This window comes from Marmota flaviventris, chromosome 15 (assembly GCF_047511675.1).
Source record: "Marmota flaviventris isolate mMarFla1 chromosome 15, mMarFla1.hap1, whole genome shotgun sequence".
Classification (NCBI taxonomy): Eukaryota; Metazoa; Chordata; class Mammalia; order Rodentia; family Sciuridae; genus Marmota; species Marmota flaviventris.
Window position 1 is genome coordinate 73,236,494 of NC_092512.1, and position 27,352 is coordinate 73,263,845.

The 27,352-nt window shown below is 42.2% G+C and overlaps 1 protein-coding gene across 4 annotated transcripts in view; it reads right to left on the reverse strand.

Moving 5' to 3' along the window:
* Positions 1-5,824: 5,824 nt before the first annotated feature.
* Positions 5,825-27,352, reverse strand: part of Fam110b (family with sequence similarity 110 member B) — a 150,618-nt gene continuing 129,090 nt past the window's right edge. For all 4 annotated transcript variants that reach the window (XM_071602350.1, XM_071602351.1, XM_027932920.2 and 1 more), the window contains one exon: positions 5,825-8,726. In XM_071602350.1, coding sequence (XP_071458451.1) covers positions 7,287-8,393 — 1,107 coding nt within the window. In that variant the 5' untranslated portion in view covers positions 8,394-8,726 and the 3' untranslated portion in view covers positions 5,825-7,286. The remainder of the gene's footprint in view (positions 8,727-27,352) is intronic.

A 27,352-nucleotide genomic window follows, 5' to 3' on the forward strand; every position in this document is an offset into this window, starting at 1 on the left:
TAGGGATGAGCATCAGGATCCTGGACTCTGGGGAGTAGGACTAGAAGAATCTGGAGGTTCTTATATTTTATAGGGCAACATTCCAGCAGCACAGCGAGAATAGAGAGAATGAAGGGCGTAGGGAGTAGATGCCACAGGGTCTCCCAGGCAGGGGAATCAGTCCTTGAAAATGGTTACTAAGGTTCTTGAAGATCACTGGGCACCTATGGAAAGTGGAGTTATGAAAAGATCACGAAACTAGTGGTCATGGTTTCCAAAATTGCCCAAACTTCCTTGGAGAGATTTCTTCATCTTTATCAAATATTTCATATCTGCTGGGATTAAATAAAAATAGTTAATGTGTCTTAACAGCAAAAAAGCAAACTCTGAATCAAAGTTTAAGAATCTGATTCATTTTTGAGACAAGGAACATTGCATAGATATGCAGACGCCCTATGACTTATGATGGTGTTATGTTCTGATAAGCCCATCATAGGTTGAAAAAAAATGTTAAGTTCAAAAGTTCATTGAATACACTAATCTACCAAGCATCCTAGCTCAACCAGGCAGCATGGTGTAGAGCATCCATTGCTTCCTTTAGTGATTGTGTTGCTGAGTGGGAGCTACAGCTGGCTGCCATTGCCCAGCACCTGCAGATAGTATCCTATAGCATGTTGCTAGTCTGGGAGAAGGAGCAAATTCAAAGTTCAAAAAAGGATTTCTACTGGATGCTTATTACTTTCACACTATGGTAAGGGTTTTCAACCACTGTAAGTAGATGACCATCTGTCATACAGTATATGTGGACCAAGTTGCTTCTATTTCTGCATGATGGAAGTTTTAGCCTTGTGTAGTTCCATTGTTCCCTGATCCTAGCTCCTTCATGAGGTCAGAGCAGCAGAATGTCCTCTGTTCCAGCTGCAACTGTTGGTCCCCCTGCTCTACACCCTGGAGGGGGGAATCGTATCACCTCACTTCTCTGGTTTTGTTTTATCCTGTACAATGAGCTGGAGAGGGTCAGTGGATTACTAATGTCCTTTCCAGAAGGACCCAGAAACTTTGGTTTTGCCTTGGTCATACGGGATGAACAGTTTTAAGTGACTCATTCTGTGGAAGGATTACAAATTAGTATGTGCCATAGTGTTTTACACTTCCGAGAGACATCTGCAATGCAAACTTACTGCAAAGAGCCATGCTAGATAATGAAAATTCATTTTTCTAAATATAGAATGAGTGTTAGGATGTTTTATTAAACTTGTGTTTGTGTTACACCTTTTCTTCTTATTGGATGTGTGGTTTGGCAAGTAGCTCGATCCCTCTTCCTCATCAGTAAGATGGACTGCAATGCACTTCTCAAATTCTTGTGAGAATAAAATGAGATACTATGACAAAGGGCTTCACATAACATCCCAGACTTAGTGGCAGTTATTTTCAGGAATGTGGGCTGAATGGAAGCTCATCTAGTAAAAGACTGTATCATTTTTTTATCCTCAAAGGTCTATGCCTGATGTGGTCCTGGCCACATTCCATTCTGTCAGCTTCTGTCAACCTGAAAAGTTAATGAGACTCAACTTTCTGGGGCTCCTTTTCATTCAAGAAATATCCTTTTGGAGACTACATTTCCTTCCCCAACTAACTCCCTAGAGGCTAGTGCATGAAATGCCATTAAGTGGCCTCAGACCTCATCTGCCCCCAACTTGCCACAACAATAAAAACCCAGAATTTTCATGTTCTTCCCATGATATCCTAATGCTCCTAAACTAGTTTGTGCCATCACAAAACCCCCAGGCAAAGAGAACACTTACAAAGAAGGCTCTCCCAATTTCATGAATGAGGGAACAGAGGCCAACTTTGAGGCGATGGGTTTCAGATATTAAGAGGGAGGGGTTTCTGAGACCCATCTTGGTCTGGCTTTTCCTTCTACTGGGTTTTTGCCAAAGCAAGCAGGGAATGACCTGAACACAGGAGAGAAAGCTTTGTGTAGGTGACATGTGCAAAGGCACACAACTGCTGCCACTTCGTGGTGCAGTGTCTTCAGACCACTGCAGAAATAGGCAGACCTCCCAGTAATTTTACGGGCCACTCAGTACATGAGTCAGGTGTGACATTTTCAAAATGGCAGTGAGATCAGTCTTCTTTTCTGAGTAACAATCTACTCTGTTTTAACTGGAGCACCCTTAACCTCTTTAATCCTTCCCTGATGTATCTGCTGGTCAGAACACTAAGTACACCCTCAAGGATGGGAGAGAACAGAGTGATACTGATTCATCAAATAGTCAAAATATGTTTCCTGATGGTTGAATTGTGGCCAGACATTTATCTCTATTGCTTACACTTCAAAGTGTCCTTGATCCAAAAAGACAGGATGCCACTTTAAAATATGGCAGACTCAAAACAGGAAGAATGCCATTCCAACAGCCTTGTTCCTTTGAACTCGGTGGGTTGTAAGTTACTCATAATGGAGCAGTTGAAGTCTTTTTCTAAATTTATGGGCTACCATCTAGGTAAGGATGAAGTTGCTGAAATTTTGACTGTTTGAGACATGCTTATGTACCCTGGTGGCAGATAAAATTATCAAGATGAATTTAAGGACCCTTGTGTTTTTAAGAACAAACTCTGTCTCCCCTGATCTTGAACAGGGTTGTGGGAAGGGCAGAGCTAGAATCACAGAGATTGAGTTCAAGTCTCATTTCAACACTTACTTCCTCTGAGATCCTGGTTAAGGGGCTTAATCTCCATGGAACTGAGTTTCTTAGTGTCTTTACTTATAAAATGGGGACAGCCCTACTACTTAGGGATCTTTGTGGTAAGATTTATAGTTTAGTTCAGGGCATAAATGTCATTCAGGCTGAGCATTCTAATTAAAAAATCTGAAATGCTACCAAATCTGAAACCAACATGAAGCTCCAAAAGTTTCAGACTATGGAATATTACAGATGTCATAGTTTTTGATTAGGGATGTTCAACCAGTAAAGTCTTTGCAAATGTTCCAAAATCTGAAAGGAAAAAAAAAACACCCAAATTTGAAATATTTCTGGTCCTAAGCATTTTTGGATAAGGGATACTGAACCCAAAGTAAACAACCACCAAACCAAAAAAAAAAAAAAAAAAATTAAAATCAGTAAACACTTATTAAACATTTAAGCATTTGTTGTATACTCTGGGCTGCTTGTTGCATGCTGTCCAATTCCAGGACTGTGGTTCACATCAGTTAGGGGATTTATGTTTATTACAACAGGATTTTTTTTTTCCCTTGCAGGGAATAAAATATTGAGGAAGATATGCATTTTAAAATTTCATACAAAGGCATCATTTAGGTTGGCATGACCGTGACAAAAATTACAAGCTAACAGGATAAGACAACATAGAAGCTCCAAAAATTTTGACTAAATGATTGCTGTGTGGTCTTGAAAGAGCAAGTGTCTTTGAGGTCAAGGAAGGAGGAGAAAGCATTTCTCACGGAATGATGAGCTACTAAACCTCAACAGCAGTAGAGGTTTCAAAATATGTTCACCAGTTCTTTGATACTTCTCTCTAAAATATGGGGCTTCGCTCCCTTCCCTGTGTGGGCTGTATTTGGTGAACCACTCTTATGAGCTGAATGTGACAGAGGTATGTGACTCAGGACGCTGGATTGTAAAAGGCACTGTGGCTTTCTCCTTGGCTTTTCTCTCTGGGAGAACCAGATGTTAAAAGGGACTCCCAGGCAACACCTAGGGAGAGGTACATATTGTGAGGAATGGAGGAGTCTTGTTAACATCATGTGAACCACCTTTGAGGGAATGTCCTTCAGCCCACAAAACATGATGCAGGCCCCACTGCCTCTGGTCTCTGCCTCATGAGACACTTGGCTAAGCCACGCCAGGGTTCTTGATCTTTGCATACTGGGATCACCAATGATTATGGTTTTAAGTTTCTGACTTTTGGGGTGATATTTTTAAAAAAATATCATAGATCATAAATGCAATGGTAATATGTTCTTATTGGGACACTTCCCTTTGGTCAGAGCCTTAGGGCTTGGCTGGGTGATTCATTCTCTGTTCTGTTGAGAAGTTAAGGATTTATCGTATCAGCAACTTATTCAAGCCAGAGGATTTTTTTTTTTATTTTTTTTACAGAGGAGTGATGTGACCAGAATTCATTTTGTTATCTGTGGCATGAGATGGGATGAGGAAGAGACTGGTTGGGAGGGTAGTAAGGGGGACTTCCACTTAGAAAGTTCTAGCAACAGCAGACCAAATAAGAGATGGTGAAAGCCTGAATTAAGGCAATGGCAGAGGGGATAGATATGGAAAGACGGTGTTAGGATTTGGTAGAATTCAGAAAGCAGCAGTTAGTATCCAGAGCCATTTAGTGCAATCACATTTAATGCTGCATTGTATAGGAAAAAATGTGGACTATATGATGAAACTATATTTATACCAATACTACAATCTTATACACATGTGTGCATGAACACATAATACTTTCATGAACTAGAAGAATAAGCACTTCACAATTAGGAAATGTCTCATTCTTAGAATTTAATATTAAGCATTTGAAACCGTCCTTTATAGAAACTTTAAAAACAAAAAGAAAATAATGAGCTCTCATCTTTCTTAGGAACTAAAAGCCTAACAGTTGTCTATTGTACAAATAAGGCCACAGAGGATTAGACTGAATTATAGTGGGAAGATTTATAGACCTGTCTGAATACAGATCATACATTGTTATTGAAAGACAGTAAGATTCAAATACAATCCTGGATTAAAATAGCATAAGCAGTGATATTAAATTAGGTAAGAAGTGCTCATCTCCCCCAAAATGGTTTCCTTAGGAAAATAACATCTATTTTTAGTATTTCAGTAGCTCTAAAAGGAGATAGACATGCAAATGCTAAGCCAAGTGTTTTTTAAAAGGCCACATTTCTACATAAATGGTGAGGGAAGGAAACTTTTATTGTTAGAATTTTCTTTTAAGAAAACTTATTTTTATTCTATAACCTTGAGTGCACTGTATCACCAACATTCATAGCTGGATTCTTTAGAAACATTTTAATGTTTCTTCTGGAAAGACAATCAGAGAGAATTCAAAACCGGTACAATGAGTCAAGAAACCAAAATTGCTTTTTTTTTTTAATCAACACTCATTGGAAATACTTACCATTTGTTTCTGAAAATTACATTTTAAATTTTGCTTTCTTTTATATTTGCATGTTGTGTGAAACCTTGGAAGAAAGGTTTATCTTCAAATTCTTTGATCCAATAAATACTGATTGAAAATTTGAAGTTCAAATAATAAGAGATAAGGCACACCCACTAAAAGGAGTGCTAAATGTGAGGATTGAAATTCCTCAAGGGAGAGACTGTGTTATTGGTCATGGAAGTCTAGTGGCAACCACGATGCCTGAAAAGGGAGTCACTCAAGAAGTGACATATTAAAAGAGGAATGAGTGGAGAAATGCATGAACCTGCATAGTGGATATTGGGCTGGTACAAACAAAAACAGGGCTAGCCATTTTAAAGGTATGCCTCCACAGTAAGAACTCATGAATATTTACAACTGAAGAGTCTTGTGGAAGATGTGAAAATCCTGATGTTTAAAGAAAAGATAAAAATAAAAGAGGTGTGAATTAAGGAAAGAGGCAGCAGCATAATTCAGGGATCTTGATGTAACTAATTTTTTTTTTTTTTGCAAAAACATGCTGCTACAGCTACAATGAAGGGTGCTGCTGTTCAGAATACTTGAGATATGGTGAAAACAATTTAATGGAACGTTTCTTTAAGACTATGTATCCAAAATGCCCTCCTGGCCCAGTCATTCATAGAGGGAGAAAAAGAAAGAACAAAGAAATGACCAACCACCATTAGTGCCTGCACCAGAGAGCTATTTATTAGTGGAACTTTTTTTTTCTTTTTCTTAAAGATTTCATAACAAGTGAAGTATGTACAAAGTCTTACAGCATTTACACCAGAAAGTTTCCCATTAGCTGATGAAGTCTAGGGTGCTGCAGCTGAGAACTTCTGAGCATGACCAGAGCAATGACAGACCACCGCAAGGTTACCTCTCTGCTACCACACCAAACCGTTAGCTGGTGACAGCTAACTAAACCACCTGGAGGACAGGTTATTAGGGGAAAAGGGGACAAGGTGAGGCAGCACTAGAGACCATAGGGTGGAAAAGTTACAGAGTATTGGGTTTCGACAGTTTCCCAGAACTGTAACAAAGATCCACAGCCTGGGAGAATAACATATTGCAAGACAACAGAATCACATTGCTCAGATATGGTTCAGTCATCAAATGCATTCACTTTTGAATGGGAGGCTCTATACTGATATGGCTGGTATTTCCGTTTTTTGTTCATGTCTTCAGATAGCTCAACCTACACAAGTTCCTCTCCTCTCCCCCAAGTAAAACAGCAACAAAGGGAGGAAGAGAAACAGCATGGAATTAGTAGTTCTTAACCAAAACCAAAACAACAACAAAAGCCCAGAACATAAAACAATTTTTTAATAAAGGCATTCAGCTTTAGGGTGGTCATATCTGTTGAAAGATCAATACTAGACATTTCTGAAGTATTCCAATCTAAACAACATCAACAAAACCCCCAAATCTCCAAACTCCTAGATTTAACCATCCTTGGTCATATCTGATTGTCTTCCTTGGGGTCAGTATTACACAGAACCATTAACATGGACACACTGACTCGGAATCACAAAGTAGCACTGATGACCTACTGACCGCTCCACTAAGTGGCAAGTGAAGTTTCAACATGTAAACGACTAACATCAGGCTTACCACTGTATTCCACAGAAAACCCAGCCTGGTTCTATTTTCAGTCAGTCACTATCTGTTTGGTAGCAAAACTCATTTATTTGCTCACTGTTATGGTCTCACATGTAGGCAAAGTGGCTTTTTATTTCAAAAACATTCTGCTCTCAACTTAAAAGCCAGTTGATAAAACTTTTAATTAAGACACAATAGCGCGGGATATAAAAACACAAGAACCACATAAATATTGAAGAAATCGTATACCATTTTTGTGTGTGTGTGTGTGTGTGTGTAAACAGTTTTGCTAAAGAGCAAAGCCCTAAGTAGATTCTGGCCTGAAACTTTTGGCAGATGGGTGTCCAGGCAGGCTCTGCAGCGATGGTGAGGAGGAAGCCAGGCCAGTCGCCATGTTGACAGGCATGCAACTTGAAAACATTGCACAACAAGCAACACAAAGAGTGGAGAAGCTCACAACACTTCAAGGAGACCTCACGACCTTCACAACTGCGTATGCACAGACAGACCCGCCCCTCCCTCCTTTCCACGCACAGTGTCTCTTACACGTGGGACACCTTCTGCGACTCTCTAGCTTGTTTGATGCTATATAACCACTTGATGATCCTAGCGTTTCTTTCGATGGCAGAAATGCCATAGGGCACCCGGTCATTGGCACTGTCATCATTTCTAAGGTCACTGTTACTGTCCTGAGACTGTTCACAGTCTGAGCTGATCATGCTTGCGCTGCGGAAGTTGAGGGAGATGATGTCAGAATTAGCCCTTGCAAAGTTTTCCATGCCGAGGTTTTCCAGCTCTTCGGGGTCCAGTCCACAGTAGTTGAAGAACCTCTCCACGTCTGCATCCACTCGGAAATACCTGTCACTCAAGTCTGACTTAGACCGCTGGAGGGAGGGTCTTCGGCTGACGCCACAAGCTGGTTCCACGGGATCTGCTTCGGGTGACTTCATGGCGGCGACCTTGGGCTTGGGAGGCAGAGGAGGGGCAGAGCTACTGCAGGGGATTGCTTTGAGGGGCTTCACGCTGGTCACCTTGCGGATGTCCGAGGAGCTGTGCGAGACATGGAGGAAGGACTCAGCCGACTGTTCCAGCAGTCTCCTGCTCACGTGCGAACTGCTTTCCTGTGGGCTGCCGCGGCCTGGCGTGGGGTAGACCTTCAGGGACTCGGCGAAGGAGTGGCGGTGCAGGTCGGTGGTGGCATCAGACCGGTGTGGCGGCCAGTTTCGGGAGCTGTGCTTGTGTCCCGAGCCCGAGCTGGAGCCCTCGGAGCTGTTGATGATGTTCTTCAGGATCTCAAGCTTGAGGTTCTCGCGCTGCACCCCGCTCTCGGTTTTGGCGTGGTGGCCGAACACCTTGAGAGTGGGGCTGCCCAGCGCGCGCTTGGCTGCCGGGCACACGGGGGGCTTGGCCAGCACGGCCGGCTTCACGGGCTCCTGCTTGGCATTGATCACCTCCTGGCTCTTGACGTACTTGGCCTTGTCGGCTTCCAACCTCTCCACGGCGCTCAGCCTCTTGGGGTTGGGTTCGGCCTGCCTGCGGAAGTAGTCTGGCCCTTTGTTCAGGATGCGCAGGGGCACCGCCGACGTGAAGGTGCCGGCGGGACTGACCGGCTTCACCATGCTACCTGTCTGTAGCGTCTCCGTGGGCATGGTGGGCGGTCTTTCCCCGGCAGCCGTGGTGGATTCTCTTCTGGGCGCCTCCGGCCGGCCTGAATAGACACATGTACATGAAGCACAAAGGGCAGCAGAGGGATCCTGGAATCAGTGTCAGCAGCAGCAGCAGCAACAGCAGCGCCTCATCTCACAGCTCATTAACCGCCAATGTGGCTTTAATGCACTTTTTCTCCCCTTCCAGGAGGCCCCTGCACAACAAAAAAAGGCCACAAGCCACAAGTTCCTTTTAATCGGAGTCGCTGCCTCCTTTCTTCTCCCTGAAGGCTGTGGGAGTCTCCTCCAGGTCTTTGTGCTCAACTGCAGGCAGAGCTGAAACACAAAACAACCAACCGCGGGTTAGGAGGGGCGGGTGACATCACGGCTCTAGCAACAGAGGAACCCCGCAGCGCCTCCGCCCCGCGCCGGCCCGCCAGCCTGAGGGTCCCCCATCAGCCGGCTCCCGGAGGCAATTCCCGGTTAACCGCACCGGGAGGATGAAATGGACAGCATCCGAGTCTGCGCCGACGCGCACGGCGGCCAGATGCTGGGGGTTTACAAGAAAGAAAAAGGGGCTGAGGTTTCCCACGCGCGAACTCTTCTAGCTGCCTCCCCATTGGTGAGGACCGCCTCCTGAACACGCCCGGTTGGCATGACTTAGAGCAAAACCCAGGAAATACTAGTGAATGGAGAAGGGGAGGGTTCAGCCAAGCCCGGTTCTGTTCCCCGGCTCAATAAATGCTTTCGGCTTCCTCAGAATTCCTTATCTGCTTCAGGTTGCAATATGGGTGGTTTATAATATATCTCTTTTGCAATGAAGCAAAACTTGTGACTAATCTGTAACACTTGAGACAATCACTTCTTTAACTCTTCAGAAACTGAAAAGATGGGCGAGAAATGGAATTGACAAGAAATACAAAAAAAAAAAAAAAAAAAAAAAAAAGTTGAAGAAAAAGGCAACCTGTGTCAGTTACCTTACTTGGGCAATCAATACATTTGACAAACATTTTCCTGAACTCAAAAAAATGGGAAAAAAAATAAAAAAATCATCTTGTCAAACCCAAGCTTAATTTCTGGTATTAAAAACTTTGAGAATGACTATTAATGCTCCATAATTTCTCACACTTAAATGAGCAGAAGTCAAAAATGTCTTTGTGGCACATGTATTCCCAAATCCCCTAGAATACTTGAAATCTTAAAATGCCAATCATTCCTAAATAATTTAAGTTATAGAAAATTTGTACAATACTTTAAGCATTCATAGGGCTTATACATGGCTTTTTGAAAAACTTGATTACCAAAACCGAAAATGAAAATCAAGCCAGGACAAAACAACTCACTACAATTTGAGACTTTTTAATACTGCTGATACAACTTTATGAGCTTTCTATTTCACATATACAATACAATGTAACATTTACCCCTGGGACAATTCTCATTTCCTCTTGCTGCAGGCATAGACCATTTGCCAATCACCAGGCATCCTGAAGCAACTAGTTAACGACCTTATCAGCATCTTTGGTTATGATTAGGAATATTAAGAAAGTAGTCTATTCAACTAACATGTCAAAGAACTAGATTTAAAAAATACATAAGGTGATATTGCTCTAAAATTGCCTTTCAGTAAGAACATGAAGACAGGAGCTCCATAATCTTCTGAAACTCTTCATCTGTAAATAGAATCCATCATGTTTTATTGGAGACAATTTTAGTAATCTGCAAAGGGATTTGTTCTAATAAAAATATTTTCCTATGCAATATTTGAGAAACCCCAAGGCAATTCCTACATAATGATTTCCTTTAATTGTGCAGTTCTATTTTGATACCTCAATTTAATTTTAAAAACCACCACCTCCCATGAAGATTAAATGAGATTGTTTCCTTGAATGTATATTTTGGATAAAACTGCCAGAGGGACCCAAATTCCTTTATAGAGTTTCTGGGTCTCATCCTGAGTCTACTGCACTGGAAGTGACTCTGGGGTCCTCCTGGGGATGAAAACACAACCTTAATCCCCTACCTCTGAGCCCAGGGGACTAGAGGCAGGCAGCAAAGCCTGGGCTGGGGGGCAACCCTGCAGATCACACCCAGGACACTTGGGAGAGGGTTGTCTGCAGCACAGGCCATGCATCTGCTTGGCAGCATGTCATGTTGGGACTCAGAAGAAGATACCCTAATGAAGGCCTCAGAAGTAACAGTCTCTCTGACCTTCTGTATTGTTTCTCACTCCTCATCCTTCTCCAAGTCAAGTCATTAAAAATTAGAATTCTTTCCAAGGCAGGTTATAGAGACCAGAACCCCAGAACCCCTTTTTCCTCAAGCAACCATAAAATCTCAAAATCTTACTATAACTCTGCCTGGATAACAGTAGTCATAACGAAATTATTTGAGCTACCTGCTTGATGATAGGTCTTAAGACCCTAATTCCAGATGGGAAATGCTACATAGAGAGGCCAGGAAATATCTGAACAGACAGGCCTTGCTGGGCCTACCTAGCCTGTTACTATTACATCATACCCTTTTTGTCCAATCATGTTTCTGTGTGGCTGTCCGTGCTTCACTTCATCTAACCTAAGCATAAAATACAACAGTTCACCCTGAGTCCTTGATTTTTCAATTTGAAGTCTCCAGAGTCACATAAAATTATGGTCAAATAGTTTGTTAGGTTTTTCTCTTGTTAACCTGTCTTTTGTATGGGGGTGTTGTCAACCATGACCCTTATGATGGGCAGGAGAGGGATCAGTGTGTTTTCTGCCCCTATAGTACTGTAACCACTGATTACCTTTGGAGCTTCCAAAATGCCTTCAGAGGGGACAGTGCCAAAAGCTTTAGGGGCAGAGTAAAGCAGGGCCAGAGATGGGGACCCATCAGCTTTGTGCCAAGGACCAAGTCAACTTTTAGCATATGCCAATGTGGTTTAGCGGGTGGTGGGAGACAGAGCTTATGTCCCTTCTCTTGAGGCATGTTTTGGTTGGATGAAATTATTACAATCTTTCAAATTCTAAAATCACATGGCCTTAAGCAACTGAGATATGGGAGTTATTTCTAATTTCAAAATGGCACATTGGAATACTGGTGAATGACTGGGCTTTTCTATGGTTCCTGCCTTTGCTATTCTTGTAGAAACTCTCTTTGAATAATGACTGATTTGTGGCTATAAAGTAACATCCATGGGCACTGAAGCTCTTGCCAGACTGTTCTTTTCTTACCATCATCTTTTCTAATTCCATCCTATTAGGACCACAGGCCCCAATCATCGACGGGCCTGGATGTCTTGCATGCCTGTCTAACTATTAAGGTGGGTTTCAGTACCCCCTTGCAACATTAAATAAAAATCATTACTCTCAACTCACAAGGCCGAGGAATACCAGTGTGTCTACTAGAAGCATTCCTTCCAAACCCCCTTGTCTCTCTCTCACATTACTTTCTTTATTCATGAGACTGATACCCCTGGGATGGCTCCCTCCATGTCCTTCCACAGCCACCAAGCTTAGGAAGCAATTACTAGACATAAAACCAGTGTGAAAGGGTTATGTTTGAAATAGCAATTATTTGTAACCACTTCACACTTCATTTCCTTTTTGTCCCCACTCCTCTCTTTTCTTCCTCTGCCACTGCCAATTTCCTTAATAATTTTTAACACTGCAATGGAAAAACACCTTATTGGAAGGTTCAAGTACAAAAGAAAAATCTGTAGAAACTTTTGGTGCTATCACATAATAATAACCATTACATAAAGTTTTCTACTCTAAATGCCATCAAACCAAATCTACTTCAATAGAATAAAGGTCTTAAGTTGCTCTTTCTCTTAACATCTGCCTAATCCTTAGCTTCTGTTCTTTTACTCTTAATGGGAGAACAATGTTGGCAGGACAGAGATGTATAAGCCTGGAAAAATTATTCTTGAGTTTTGCAGTACAGACTCTATAGAAAGAAAGGACCTGGTGTAGATCAGGTATATTAGAGAAGGCCAGTCAAATGTGGATGACCCAGTGGGTACACAAATGGGTATTTACCAACTCCGTGATTAATGCCTTAGCATATGCAGTACATGACCTCTGATTGTCTTACACAGTACTCCCCCACCCACCCACCCCCATGTGGCTCGGTACTGATGGGAGCAGTTGAGTCAACTGCTGGGTCAGAGGGGCTTCATGTTGTTTCAGGGAAAGAAAATTAGATCTGGGCTCATAAAATTTCATAAACAAAAGTAACTATATAGTCCTGCTTCCCATGGTGCTCAAGACAGAACCCCAGGTCTTGTGCATGCCAAACACATGCTCTACCACTGAACCAGTCCCCTGTGCAGCACTGTTTGATTCCTTCTTCTGGTGCAAGACACAGAACACAAGCCCCAGGGAGGGAGAAACTTCTACTCACAAACCACGCTGGCTACATTCTACCTCAATGAATAATATCCATTTGGAAATGTCATTGAAGGATAAAAAAGATTGGGGGAAGAATCTTGGTGAAGCAAAGACACAAAATGGCCTGCTGGATCAGGGCGATCTGGCCTGGGGATGATGGTGGCGCTGGAGGGTGTCACATGAGTCCTGGTCTTGGCGGGAGAGTTTCTGCCACCAAAGGCTAGCCTGGGACAGAGGCACAGGATGAGGAGGAGAAATGGTATCTCTCACTACTCCCTCCAGTGGTACTTCTTAAACTTCAACATGCCTGGCCCAGGGATCTGAGAATGCAAAGTCTGATTCAGTGGATTTGGGTGAAATCCTAAATTCTGCACGTTTTACCAGATCCCAAGAGACACTGTTGCCTTGGAGTAGCAAGGGGAACGGAGAGGAAGCCCATGCCCAGACTGGCAAGCACCCTATTAGAACTGAAATGCCTCAAGCACAGAGGGAATGGGCAGAGTCTTCTTGTCTCTTACGAGAGCTAGGATTCTATTTACCAAAAGAGCCATCTGAAGTTTTTTAAACTGAAGTGGCTTGAATTCTTCTAATTTCCGATTTGCTCAATGCTTACAGAGGCAGGTTGGTAGAGACCAGGACCCTCAGCTGATGTGAAACACTGGGGGACATTTGCAACCCTGGAGGTGTTCAGGGATAGAAAATGATCCTCCATGCACATTATTTGAAAAATGTTAAAGCCGATGATCCTATAATCCAGGCAGTGCCTGTAATCCTTGATGCCCGTAAGGTCAGGCAGATGATGGGAACTTGAGCGCCTGGCATGAGTAAAGGGGACCCCAGCTAAGGGCTGTCATGGGAACGTGGCTCACTGTTGCTCGGAAGCAAATCCAGAGTGCTGAATAAACTCTCCTGGTTTTAAAATTCAGTACTGAAAAACACTGTGGGCCAAAACTGGTCTGCTGTTTTGTTACTTCTCCTTTATATAGTGCTTTTGGTAAGTGAAAAGAAAATTAGTTTCTAAGTTTTAAGTAGGAAAGAAAGCCAGTGAAGTTAGAGCAAGGACCGTGGGAAATGAGCACACCCACGGAGGTTTCTAAGTATGTGAAAATGGGTCATTTCTCCTGTGTGTTATGGCAGAGCAAAGGGTGAGACTGCTTTAAAGAGCAAGCCTGACTAATTCAACTCTAAGTCACCTAACTGTCTTGATTTCCTTATCTACAAAAACAAATGCCTTGAAATCTGGTGAGCTGGAAGGTTTTGGGGGTGCACAGAAAAAAAAAACAATTTACCTTTGAAGTTAATAAGATTCTAGAATAACAAATTCCTTTAGTTTCCCACGTTAGACCACAAAAGTTTTAAAATGCATATGAAAAAGGCCTCTGGAACAGATATCTGTCTACCCATGTCTATGTATACATATTGTCTTTTTGGTCAGAGTATCTCTGGTTACATTTGGTACTTTGGCTCTCCCAAGTTTCTTTTCCCCAATGATTTTTGTCTTTTTGACTTTTCGCATATTTTTATTGGTGCATTATAGTCGTACATATGGTGGGATATGTTGTTACATATTTGTACACGCATAGAGTATAACAAATATCATTTGGCCAGTAACGTCTATCTTTACAACTTTAGGCATGAGATTCCAATATGACTAGGGCTCACTCTCCATATCTACATCCTTAGCTTTTCGCATTTAAGAACAGAAGTCAGATTGGTTTCCACGACAGTGTAAACTTTTGAGTTCATTGATATAAGAGAAATGTACTCAAAATGTAAGACTACTTACTGAATACAGGCTGTGATCAATTGACCAATCAGAACTTATTAACTGAACAACTATGTGTATGGTACGTAAAAGAATTAGAAAAGTCACAATTTTGGAAAATACACCTGGTAAATATTAATTGAATAGTGAAGATGATAAATGTGATGGGATTATTGTAAAGGACTTGAAGATGAAGGGGTGGTGCGGAGGGTACAAACTCTAACAAAGGCAGAAGGCAAGGGCATCAGTCATCAAGGCAGCCCTTAATTAAGTTCATGGTATATTCAAAACAAACTTAAAAGACCCCATGGCCAATGCAAGTTCTAGAGAACAAGAGGGAGAAAATGGCTGTGGGGAGAGAGGGGAGGAGGCTTGAATTTTAATGGAAGGCACTAAATGTTAAGTATTAGTGATATTAGATATTAGAGACAGGGTCACATTTTTAAATGCCCACCTAGTGTGGGGACAGGAAGAGAGGACAGCAAGTGTGACTATAGAAGGCAAGGGCCAAAGCTGTTCACAGGAGGGAGGTAGCCCCTGGGCTCTGAGTGTCTCCCAGTGTGGCTCTGCCCATAGATTGGAATCCTGGCTCTACCCAGTAATGGATGAGTAGCCTCGGGCAAGTTGCCTCATCTTTCTGTGCCTCAGACTCCCCATCTGAAAAATGGGAAGACTAAAAGTACTACTTAGCTTTCCTCGTCTGTCATCCCAAATCTGAAGATTCAATCAAGTGTGGATGGAAAATATTTGAAAAATTTTTTTTTCAAAAATTTTCCAAAATAAAATATGAATTTGCTATATGCCAGGATTCTCTTTCTGAATCCTGTCGAATGCAGAGGTGTGATCCCTGATGTGGCCTCCTCCACTTTACACCTCCTTGGCCCCTCTAAGCCTCTTGTTCCTGGGCCATGCAGTGAGGACCTGTGCTGAAATGAGCAAATTTGTTTCCTTGTCAGTATTCCCTGAACAATGCAGAATAACAACGAGTTACACAGTATTCACATTATGTATTACAATTACTCTGGAGATGATTTACAGGATACAGAAGGATGTGCGTATGTTTATGCAAATACTAGACCATTTTATATAAGGGACTTGAACATCATGGATTTTGGTATCCTGGAGGCATCTGGGAACCAAATCCCTGTGGATAACAAGAGACAACTGTACTTCCCTCTTTAGGGTTTTTGATGGGATTAAATTAGAGCAAGCAAACACTTTTCATTCACATCAGCCCCTTCCAGAGGGTGTCTCTGGGATGAAGAGAAGATAGATGGTTATAAGAGGAATATGAGTTGCTGATCCTGAAGACAGAATGTGAGGATGAGGAGGTCTGTGCTGAGAATGGTCTGGGCTTCTGGTTTCACTTTTATGAAGCAAACTGTGGGAAGTACACAGGGTCCTCTCCCCCCTAATTCTTTGTCCCCCGCCCCCCCCCCCCCAGGCACAAACCAAACAAAACCAGGACAGCCCTGCAAACCAGCTGGAGTCATTCACATCTGCCCTTCCCTCTGCTGGGGAGGCTTCTAACCAATAGGATTTCATGAAATGTGTCCCCTTTGACAAGTACCACGAATAGTTAATAGTACTGTGCTTATACATTTAAAGTGTATTTACAAAATGAGCATCATTTCTGTGAGTTAAAGGAAGGGATACCATTCCACTTCCTACTTTATCCATTTCAATTAATAAGGTATGCCAGGCTTTTCAACCTCTTCCCCTTTCCAGCCCATTACCTTTATTAATCCATTTTATACTGTGAGAATAATTTGTAAAGAAGGCAAAAGTAAAGGAGAGTAGAAAACATGAAAATAGAGGAGTAAGACGAGTGTATCACAAAAAAAATGAATTTGCACACTATAAACTGTGCAGAAAAGAAATCAGAAGGTCAATTGTCTGGAAATGTCAAGTCAAAACTACCACCCTTTCAGGACCTGTACTTTTCCAATTACTGAATGATATGTTGTCGTCTTTCTTATCTCCATTAGTGAGTCCCTCGCCATCTGTAATTCTGATGGCTGAATCTTCTTTCGGACCTAAGTGTTGCCATCAGTCATCAGCCATCAGCGCCTAGCTATAAGTAAAATAAAATAATCTCGCCAGCAATACGATCGCTCTGTGTATTTTTTCAAACCACAGATTTTTCCTAATAACATTCTAACTTTTGATTACAGTATTCCAGTTGTGTTTTTTTTAAGCTTATTATTTCAGTTGGTTAGAGTAGGTCTTTCAACGTTAATTAAACATTCCTCTAGCCTTAGGTTTCCATTATATTATTTTAGTCAGATATTTTAATTTTCCACAAGAAGGTCAGGTCATCCCCCCACCTTTGACACACGTTCCGATGATGGGAAGCAAATGTTGGGATGAGTGTAGAGACAGGTGCTAGGGAGGCCAACTTTTTTTTTACCTTCTAAAGTTTTACCCATATGGACAGAGCAATGTCTACCCTGACTGCCCCCACATGGCGCTCTGAGGCACAGTGGTACACCAGCACAAAACGTGCACAGGTATTCTGATCATTGTGGGAAAATTATTTGGACATAATTGGGTGTGTATGGATCGAGCTTATCTAACATGGGACCTGGTACAGTTTGCTACCCACAAAGTTCTTGCATGAAGTCAGGTGGGTAAAGACAGCCTACTTTCCAGAACAATTAAGCCTTAGAACAGCATCAGGTGGGGGTTTATAATGGCAGGACCAGTCAGGGAGATGGATACAGATCTTTTGGTGCTCAGGAGTATGGAGAACAGCTTATCTCTGGAGTTTGAGAGTTCGAAGGCACAGTATGTCCTGGACTATCCAACTAACACGTGGGCAGTGGAAGCTGCACTTCCAAATGCGACAGGGGGAGGGGTTCATGGGCCCTCTGGTATCAGTGGACCAGTGACCTGAGTCATCATCACAGGTACTTCCCCAAAGGAAGCAAGCAGGGGGATGCCATCCTGAAGACCTGCATGAGAGGAAGGCTCAACACCTACCGGTTAGGGGAGAGGAACATTTTCCCTTCCTTCAGGGAACCCAGAGGCTTCCAAAGAGAAATCAGCCCTGAAATGCACCACACCCAGGGAACATCAGACTCAGAAGCAAGAGTCGAGGACAGGAGATTGTCACTTTCTGCTTTACACTCTACCTAAACCCTGCACATAACACCCACACAAGGCCTGCCTGTGAGAAGTTGGAAGAGACACCTAATAATGAGTGGGAGAGGAGATGAAGAGAGAGAAGAGGGACAAACGAGGTTGACTAAGTCCCCTCCTTCACAGAGGTTTCCAAGATGACTCAGGATTGCGCAGGGAGCAGGAGAAGCTAATTTAACTTGGATGTGAGGTTGGAGTTTTGATCTTGACATGGGAAGAACTCTTCCATACCTGAAACCGATCTGAGGATTCTAAATTATTTAAGAACTGCAAAGCCAAGCAGTCCTTCCTGAAATGTTACCCAGGGATAGAGAGAAGAATTCTTAGGTCATGGGGGAAAAATACACTTTCTACTTAACCCTGAATGAATCTAGACCAGGAAATAAAATGGGTCCACACAATAGCCTCTAGTTTTCTGCCTGCTTGCCTGTTGACTTGGAGTTGGCATCTTGACTTCTGAGGACTGCCCTGTGGCTGCAACACCTGAGCTGCATTGGCTCCCTGGCTTGGTCACTTGCAGCTTTAAGACCCTGGGCAGGCTACTCAAGCTCATGTACCTTGGTTTCTTTCTTTATGCAGCACTGATAAGCATGATTTCCGTAGCTCTCAGGGTTGGTACACCAGTTCTGTGAGAACACATGGCAAATGTTCAATGTGGACCCCAGCATGGGGGTTGTTCAGTAAATATGAGCTTTTATTAACTGCTGTCTCTGGTGTCCATGACTTGGCGCTGATAATCACTATCATTAGATTTCAAGCTTTACGATAACTGAATGATCTTTTTGTCTTCAAATGATTCCATTACTCTCAAGTGATAGAGCCTGCGCTATTTCTGCCAAAATGGGTTGACTGCGCAGTTTCTGGCTAAAAGGTCACTGGTGTGACCCCATTTTTATAAGAGTTCCAAAGAAAATATGTGGTTTCAAATTTCAAAGCGAACGGTTATGTGAGCGAAATGGGTTAGAGTAAACAATAAAGCCACTATTAAAAATGAAATCGAATCACAAGTTGGTAGGAGAAAAACAGGAGGTCAGATCTCAATCCCTGATGGGTTCTTTAGGTTAACATCATTCTCCAAGGTCATTCAGAAAACCTGTTCACATGCTTTACTTTCATTTGTAAGTAAATCCATTATAAAAAATGTAACGGGTTCTCTTAAAAGCTTTCCTCCTACCTATGATGATTAAAATAAAATAGAAACAAACACACACACAAAAATCACATTTCTGGGCCAACTTTCTTCCTTGTCTATGGTAAGGAATGCATTGTTACAAGGCCACCAACCTGTATCGATGTGGGGGAGCCCTGCCAGTTACCTGGAATTATAGAAATCGAAGCTGTGTGCAGCCACTGCCAAAAGTCATTTCGAAATATGATGGTGAAGATTACTACAAGTAATTAAAAAAAGCAGGGCTACTGGAATTCCTAATGAAAATCCAATCAGACCACCTGCATTATTCAAACCAACACAAAATGATCTCACTGCCCCAGTTTTTTCCTCCCCTGAACAGAACTTTATGTAGCTCTATGTTCAGCTGTGATAATGTGCAAGACAAAGACCAAACTGTGAATGTAGAATTCAAGGGACCACTGTCCTTTTCCACAGATGAGTTCATTCCATTCGCAGGATTTACCTAGTTATCTTGGATCTGAGACTGGCTGGTACCTTTGTTGGGTGGACCAGGAATAGCTGCTAGCTGCAGCAATAACTCAAATGAGCTTAATGATGAGAAACTCTAGGAGCAATTCTTGGAGATCCTAAGCACTGTGTTGGGAGTTCCCACTCATTCTCTTACCCTCCTGCTTAAGAGGTGGTCTGATGCCCTGGCATAAACCAGAGGTGAGTGCTGGTGCATGGCACACAGACCAGACCACAATCCAGGGATAAATGGGGCCCACATCTAGTTCTTCCACCAACATCAGTTTCAAGTATCTGCATGTTGCATATTACTGCTTTTTCCTAAAACTGTGTAAACTTGTACCCTGAGGCAACTGCATCATATACAATAAGAAAGATTACGGTGGCAATGCAGATAATCAGAATATTTATTTCTGAAAAAAAATTTAATTTCTATTGAACAGCCTTTGGGCAAAGGATAACATTTATTCTGAAATACATAATAAAATATGTGCTAGAACAAAATCATGAAACATTTAAACTTGAAGGGAGAAAATGTAAAGTAACATTTTGGCGGCGAAGGAGGGGGGTGAGCCAAATCTGCTGAAAGTATATTAGACAGATTTCTACAAAAATGACCTTTAAAAATTATCTGTTAATAATGACCATTTCTTATTAGGGTACATATGGTATCCTAGAACTGACCTAATGCCTTTCACGTGCTTTAAAATTCAATCCCTTTAATACAGATGCTCTTCCTCTCATAATGGGATTCTGTACTGATAAACCCATCATGAGTTGAAAATATCATAAGAATGCACTTAATCCACCTGACCTACTGAGCCATCCTAGCTTAGCAACACAGTGCCCTTTAGAGTGCAGGTTGTGTCCCATGGTGATCGTGTGGCTGGACTGGGAGCTGCAGCTTGATGTCACTGCCCAGCATCACCAGACAGGATTGTACTGCATGTCGCTAGCCCGGGAAAAGATCATAATTCCAAATTCAAAGTACAATTGAACTATCAGTGTGACTCTGCACCATGTACAGTCAGAGGAAGGAGAATCTGTGTTCCATTGGTGTGCAATGTGTCAAGATGCATCCCACTGTCATGTATAACCAATTAGAACAAATAAAAAAATAAAAGGGGCAAAAACAGTAAGAAAAAAAAAAAGAAGAAGAAACAAAGGACTACTGAATGCCTACCACTTTTGAATGCATACCACTTTTGTACCATCAAAAAGTAAAATAATGGGGCTGGGGATGTGGCTCAAGCGGTAGCGCGCTCATCTGGCATGCGTGCGGCCCGGGTTCGATCCTCAGCACCACATACCAACAAAGATGTTGTGTCTGCTGATAACTAAAAAAATAAATAAATATTTTAAAAAAAAAGTAAAATAATAATGACAATAACAAAACCTAAGGTGAACCACTGGAAATTGGGGACTAAACTGTACTAATAAAATAGGGGTTAATAGCCTCACTTTAAAGATGAGGAAACAGAGGTCTGAACACACTATGAGAGTTGTTGTCTAAGCCCCAGTGGCAGGGAATGTATTTTAAAAATGCTATGTGTATAAGTCATATGTCTCAAGGACCCCCACTAATTGTATTGTAGTTCTGAAATGTACTCTTTTGGCCATTCACTGTTTAGCACCCACTTCCTGCAGAAAGTGAAGGAGGAAAAATAATTCTATATACATTTGTTAAATCCAATAACCATGCCACTTGTTAATAGCTTAAATGTACAAGTAGAGGGGACAATATGTTTATAAACTGTGTTCCTTACATTTTGAATTTCCTTTCTTTTCACTGCTAACTGCAGATCTATCAAAGTTGGCAGAACTTAAAGGACAACCATTTAAGACTATATAAAAAGCAGTATAAGCAATGGAAAACTGTAGTTGCATTCTACCTTACTGCACAGGGCATTTGGAGAGCAGCAATCCCAAGTTTTTGTCATTATTTCTATGAAACCTTCAACTGTGCACATAGTAGGCACTTACTACAATGTTCAGAGCTGAACTAAAATGATGACTACTTGGTGGAATACCTAGTGCACTCTTTTATAGTATAAAGGCCCAATAAATGCCAGATAAAAAAATTTGGGAAGGGGAGTTAAGATTGCTCATAAATTTGACACAATACTCAAAATATTCCCGGCGGTCTGGCTGGAGATCATGGTACAACTGCAGGCAAATATGTGGGAATTGTTTATTCAAAACTTAACAAACACATTAGCATTGCTCTGTGCCTAAAACACAAATAAGGTGCAAAGAAATACTAATGCAAGGCAGAATTGTACAGCAGAACCAGTAGTTTCACTTAAAAAATACTGAATACATTTGATGTCATTTGTCAAGGAACACCTAGAATTATTCCCCATCTCCTGAAGAGCTCTTGGTACAGCAGATGTTGGAACAACTAGTTCTCAGCTTCAAGTGCACTCAAACAGACAAACAGTTTCAATTTTTTTTCATTTGTAAGGATTCAGACAGAACTGTGGAATAAATAATAATCTTCAAAATTGTATATATTAGATGAAAGGCACCTCTTTATTTGCAGCACATTATCTTAATATCTTTAGCACTTAACACACCAATAAAATTATTTTTAAGCCTTGAATGATACAAGAAATGGCTTTGCCACAATTTGCACTTGAAATATTATTTGGGGGTCCAAGTGACAAGAAGCTCATGAATGACTAATAAGTTCATTCTACCTTACCCAGGCCCCTTCCAGCTCTACCTCTGAGCTGGATAGAGAAAAGCAGAAGGCAGCAGGGTGTCCTTTGGTTTAGCTGAATCTGGAGGCAAGCATGGCCTTGGGAGGGAAGGAGAGTGTGGGGATATAAGGGACCCCAGGGGTTCTGCAGCTACAGGTGTGCTCCTCCATCCTGCTGTCCTGGCTCCACATTCTGCTCCTTCCATGCAAACCCCTGCCCTCTTTGAGTGTTCCAAGCTATAGAAAGTCACCAGAGCCAAAACCACTGGGAAGCTTTTCTGACTTATTGCTTTGCATCCTGACCCTCCTCCTAGGCACTTCCCTCACTGTCCTTATGAATGAGCAAGTAGTACTCATAACCCTTCTCCCCCAACTAGGGACATGGCAAGGCAGTTACCTGGCTCTTTCTGTCCCAGCAGAGCAGGACTGGTGAAATGCAGAGTTCAGAACCTGCTGGAGGGATTCTCCCCTGATATACGTTCATTCAGGATGTGTCTGCCTCCAGATAAATAAGAAAACAAAACAAAACCAAACCCTGATTTACTATATTAGCAAGATGGCTTGGCTTCCTTCATTCCTCTCCTGCTGCCAAAAGGAAAAATAAATAAATAAATAAAAGCACAAGCTCACTTAGGCGGCTCCCTCAGGATTATGATTATCTAAAACCTAAAAGTAATCTGATAAATATTTAAAATAAAAAACTACAGACGTTGCTGGCAGGACAAACCAATCCTTAACTGGATCCCAAAACACGGCATTCAGTATGCATCAGAGCAGAATGCACTCTTGTCACCATTCTTCGTGCTGCCACATTAAAATGACACTATCTGCCTCTGTCTTGATTAACTTTTAAGCTCCTCATTCCAGTTTACTAAAGAAAAAAATGACTCCCCGGAGTGAAACAGAAATCTGGCTTTTAGAATAGTTTATTGGTATCCCCTGTCTCCTTTCGTTTTTGCTGCTGTTGTTGATTGAGAAGTGAAGAGTTTTCTGTTGTGTTTTAACAATGACAAAAAAATGACATTAATTTTGCTTGTGGTAGCCTGCTGATGTGCAGTGCCTCATGGTGTTCTCAAGCTTTGAATTCTAGGCACCTCATATTTACCAGTCCCACCCTCCATATATTTTCAGTCTCATTTAACAGATAGGGCAGTGGTACTTGGAAAGTGGTGTGTCTAAAGTTACTGAGCTGCGGGGGCTGGCTGCCCACCTCAGGTAGCCTGTATTCAAGTCCTTACACTTCTCTGGACAGTCATAGAAACATCCTGACTGCAAGGAGAGAGGGCCCAGCTTTGGACATCAGTCAGCAGGAAAGGGAGGAGAGAATGTGGCCAGTGGGCACCCTCCTCACCCGCCCCAGCCCCTCTGATATCAGGCTTCTTTTACAGCAAAACCTCTTCCTGCTAGGGTAGAGCCAATGTGTGCACCCACTGCGGGAAGCAGCCAGTCAGCAGTTCTTCCTTCGCCAGAGGATTGATAACTAGTGAGGAGAGGCAGAGGCAGGAGGATGTCCTGAGAACTGGGAGAGCAGAGGCATTCATATTACACAAAAACAGGCCCAATAAACCCCATGTGAAGAAGTGACAATAAAAGCTCTTCAGTGAGATTCTCCCACGGGGCTCTCAAACCTCACAATACCCTGGTCAGCAGAAAACAAACATTCTAATATTTTGCTAAGGAAATTTGAATGTCTTCTGAGCAAAAGGAAAATAACAATCCAGTCATGACCTGATTAGGCCAAATTGAACTATTTTTATCAAGCCTCAGCCCATCTCTTATCAGACCACAAAGACCCACTCAGTACAAAAGAGTCAAGTTCCCACAGTTCTGCCCTCGGAGGAACGTCCCTGAAAGGGACACACTTATCCAAGTTTATCGAGATAGGAGAAAGAGAAGGCAGGAAAAGACCAGTAATGAATCTGTTCACTCCAGAAGTGTTTATTGAGCATCTTTTATAAGCCAAGCAGGGAACAAAATGAATAATATATGGCAATAGCAAATCAAGAGGCGGCATGGCAAGCATTAGACACCGAGTAGAAAAGTTGAGCTAGGACTTGCTGAGGTCGAAATTACTGTTAAAAAGAGTTTTGGTAAAGCGACTGGTGTGGGAGAGGATGGGAAGAAACAAGAGGTGGTGGGTAATCACAGAAACCTCACTTCTCAAATCCGAGATGAAGGGGTAGCTGGAAGTTGGTAAGCATTCAAGAGAGGTCGTTTATTTCAGGAGGATAGAAATGACATATGTAGGGGCTGGAGCTGGGGCTCAGCGGCAGAGTGCTCACCTGGCACGTGCTTGGTGCTGGGTTCGATCCTCAGCACCACATAAAAATGAAAGAATAAAATAAAGGCATTGTGTCCAACTACAACTAAAAACAAAAAAAATGGCATATGCGTTCACTGATGGGAACAATACAGTGGAAAGAAAAATGCACATGATGTGAGAAGACCTCATTCATGCACTGAACAGGGCAAAACAGGAGCCGAACATTTTAACACAGGATCAGAACAATGGGTTACAGGTGTCAGAAGGTGGGATGGGATTTTTCCTATTGTCCTGTGACATCAGAGGAGACCTTCATAAATGAAAGTGGCTCGAAAGGAAAGTTAAGGAGAAGCTCTGCTGTGGGTTGAGGCATGTGCGTACCCTGACCCCTTGGGAGTAACAAGGTGGGCACAGGGCAGGGAACACATGGCTGAGGCCCAAAGAAGAAAAGAGATAGTAGTGTTGCGGTGGGGATGTTCCGAGATGCCATCAAGGCGGTGGCTACCTTCCAGTGCAGATTATAAATTGTCACAGAGGCGAAACCTACAAGTGACTGGAAGCTGAAATTTTGTATTTGCTAGAAGTCTCTTCTGCCAAAAGCAAATCATCTGGTAAAGGATCATTTGATAGGCTACAAGACAGAGGAAGAAAGTATCGCTTCTGCAAATTTAAAGTTTATCTCTATGAAATTGGAGAATATGATACCTATGGAAGAGACTCAGTCATTTGACAAGGTGACAATTCATGCCAGGTACTATGCCAGGGACTGGAGACTCTGATGAGAATGGAATAGACATTAATTGCCTGCCCTCCTGGAGTACTTGGGCATTCAGACACACTCCAGGGAACAGAGTGCACGATTTAGAGACGTGGTGAGATTCCGTAGTTGGATCCTAAGGGAAAATGCAGACTATGTTCATAAGAAGGGGCTGGGCAGGCTTATGCATGAGGGTCTGGGGTTCAGACAATGAGTTCCCCTCCTGGCTCCACTATTTACCACCATGTGACATTGAATGATCATCTCTTTAAACTTTAAGTTTCTAACCTGTACAATGAGATGATGCTAAGACTCACTTTAGCCCAGGGGACAATGCAAATTAAAATGTTGTTGTTTTTCTCTCTTTTTTCTTTCTTTTCCTGATACTGGAGATTGAACCCTGAGGCCCTCCACCACTGAGCGACAATTCTTAGCCCTTTTATAAAAGCCTGCTGCACAGTGTCTGGCTTGTAGGACCACTTAATCAGTCTTTTGAGACAGGGTCTTGCTAAGTTGCCCAGACTGGTCTGTAATTTGTGATCCTTTTGCCTCAGCCTCTGGAGTCACTGGGATTACAGGTGTGGGCCCCTGCGCCTGGCTAAACATTGTTCTTTTTAATGAACTGGAGAAAATGCCATCAGATAAGCAGCAGGACTTTAGAGGCCATTTATGGATGAATAGAATAATTTTTAAACAATTAAAAACTATCTAGAATTGGAAGTGCTTTGTTTAAAAAAAAAAAAAACTCACTTTTTTTTTTCCCCCTGAGAAAAAAGGTTCCTGCAGAGGAGTTAGGCTTGCAGTCTGTCTAGGAAATTTTAGAAGGAACTCCTGTAATGAGTGGGAAAATGTGGCAGAAGAACGTCAAGTTCCCTTCCAATACATTCTAAGATTCTTTGAAATCTTTTTCACTGCCTAAACTGAATTAACTATTTTAAAAGCAGGAAGAAAGGACTATGAAGACAGAGGAAACCTTGAAGAGACAGAACATTTTAAAGACAAAGTGAGATAAGAGTTAAGCATAAAAAGAATAACCGCAGCCAGGCACAGTGGCACATGCCTATAATCCCAGAGGCTCGAGAGGCAAAGGCAGAAGGATCCTGCGTTCAAAGCCAGCCTGAGCAACTTGGCAAGACCTTCTTCTCTAAATAAAAATATAAGAAAGGGCTGAGGATGTTGCTCAGTGGTTAAGCACCCCTGGATCCAATCCCCAGTACCAGGAAAAAAAGAAAAAGAAAAGAAAAGAAAAAGAAAAAGAAAAAAGAATAACTGCAATAGAATATATTTTAATACTGGCAAACTGTTTTTGGAAGTCCAAGAAGAAATAGTGAAGAAGAGGAAAGTCTAAAGGAAGTGGGGTGGATGAGAGAGAGGGGAAGGAAGGACCAGCAAGAGGTTTTATCAGTTACCAAGAGAGACCCCTGGAGAGCTGTGTGCCTTTCCTTCCTCACTATCCTCACAGTCACAGATCTGTGCCACTGTTGACATGCTCCATGGACCTGAATCTCATGCACTGGTACGCCACCTATCTGTACAGAATGCACACAGCATTTCCACAGGTACACAGATTCTGAAACTACCTTATTTTACAGTAGGAGTCATTACTTGGACTAAGGGTTGATGTGCAGGGGCAACAAAGTGGGTGGCAATGCCTGGAAGTCAGAAGGCAGTCATCAAGAGCTCAATAGTTCTATAATCAGTGATACTAAAATGTCATGTTATACTTGCAACTAATGGATCAGCTTACTTTTGAGATCATGCTATCACAAATTTGTTAGAAAACATTTAGCCAGCATCCGCAGGTTAGTAATCAAGTCATTGAATCCTACGGTCCAGACCTGGTACACCTGAGTCAGGAGGCCACTGGCTCCAAACTGAGATGCCACAGGAGACCACTGGACGCCATGCCTGCATCTCCAAGGGGGAAGTTCTGGTTCATGTAATTTCCCTCCATTAGCTTAGAGGGGATCGAACTCTTCTGTGACATTCTTCTTTCTTTATTGACTACTAGAGGGAAGGTATTGGATTCTTCTCTTCAGTATAATAGCTTTAAAGATAGATGGAGGCTTTTATACAATCATCCATTTGACTTACTCAGGCATTCTGCATCACTCCAAGTGTTATTTCTAGAATGCAAGGAGGCTGAGCCTTCCTGTGTTTACATCTAGAAAAACATTTAAGTAAATTAAGTTAGTGAGCCTACAAAGAGTCGATTTCTCCTTTTATGAAGCCACAATTGGCCATCCAAATGAAATTTATCCTAGGGAGACAATGGATAAAAGAATGTATAAACAAGTTATTGTCTATCTCAGAAAGTTATTTCAGT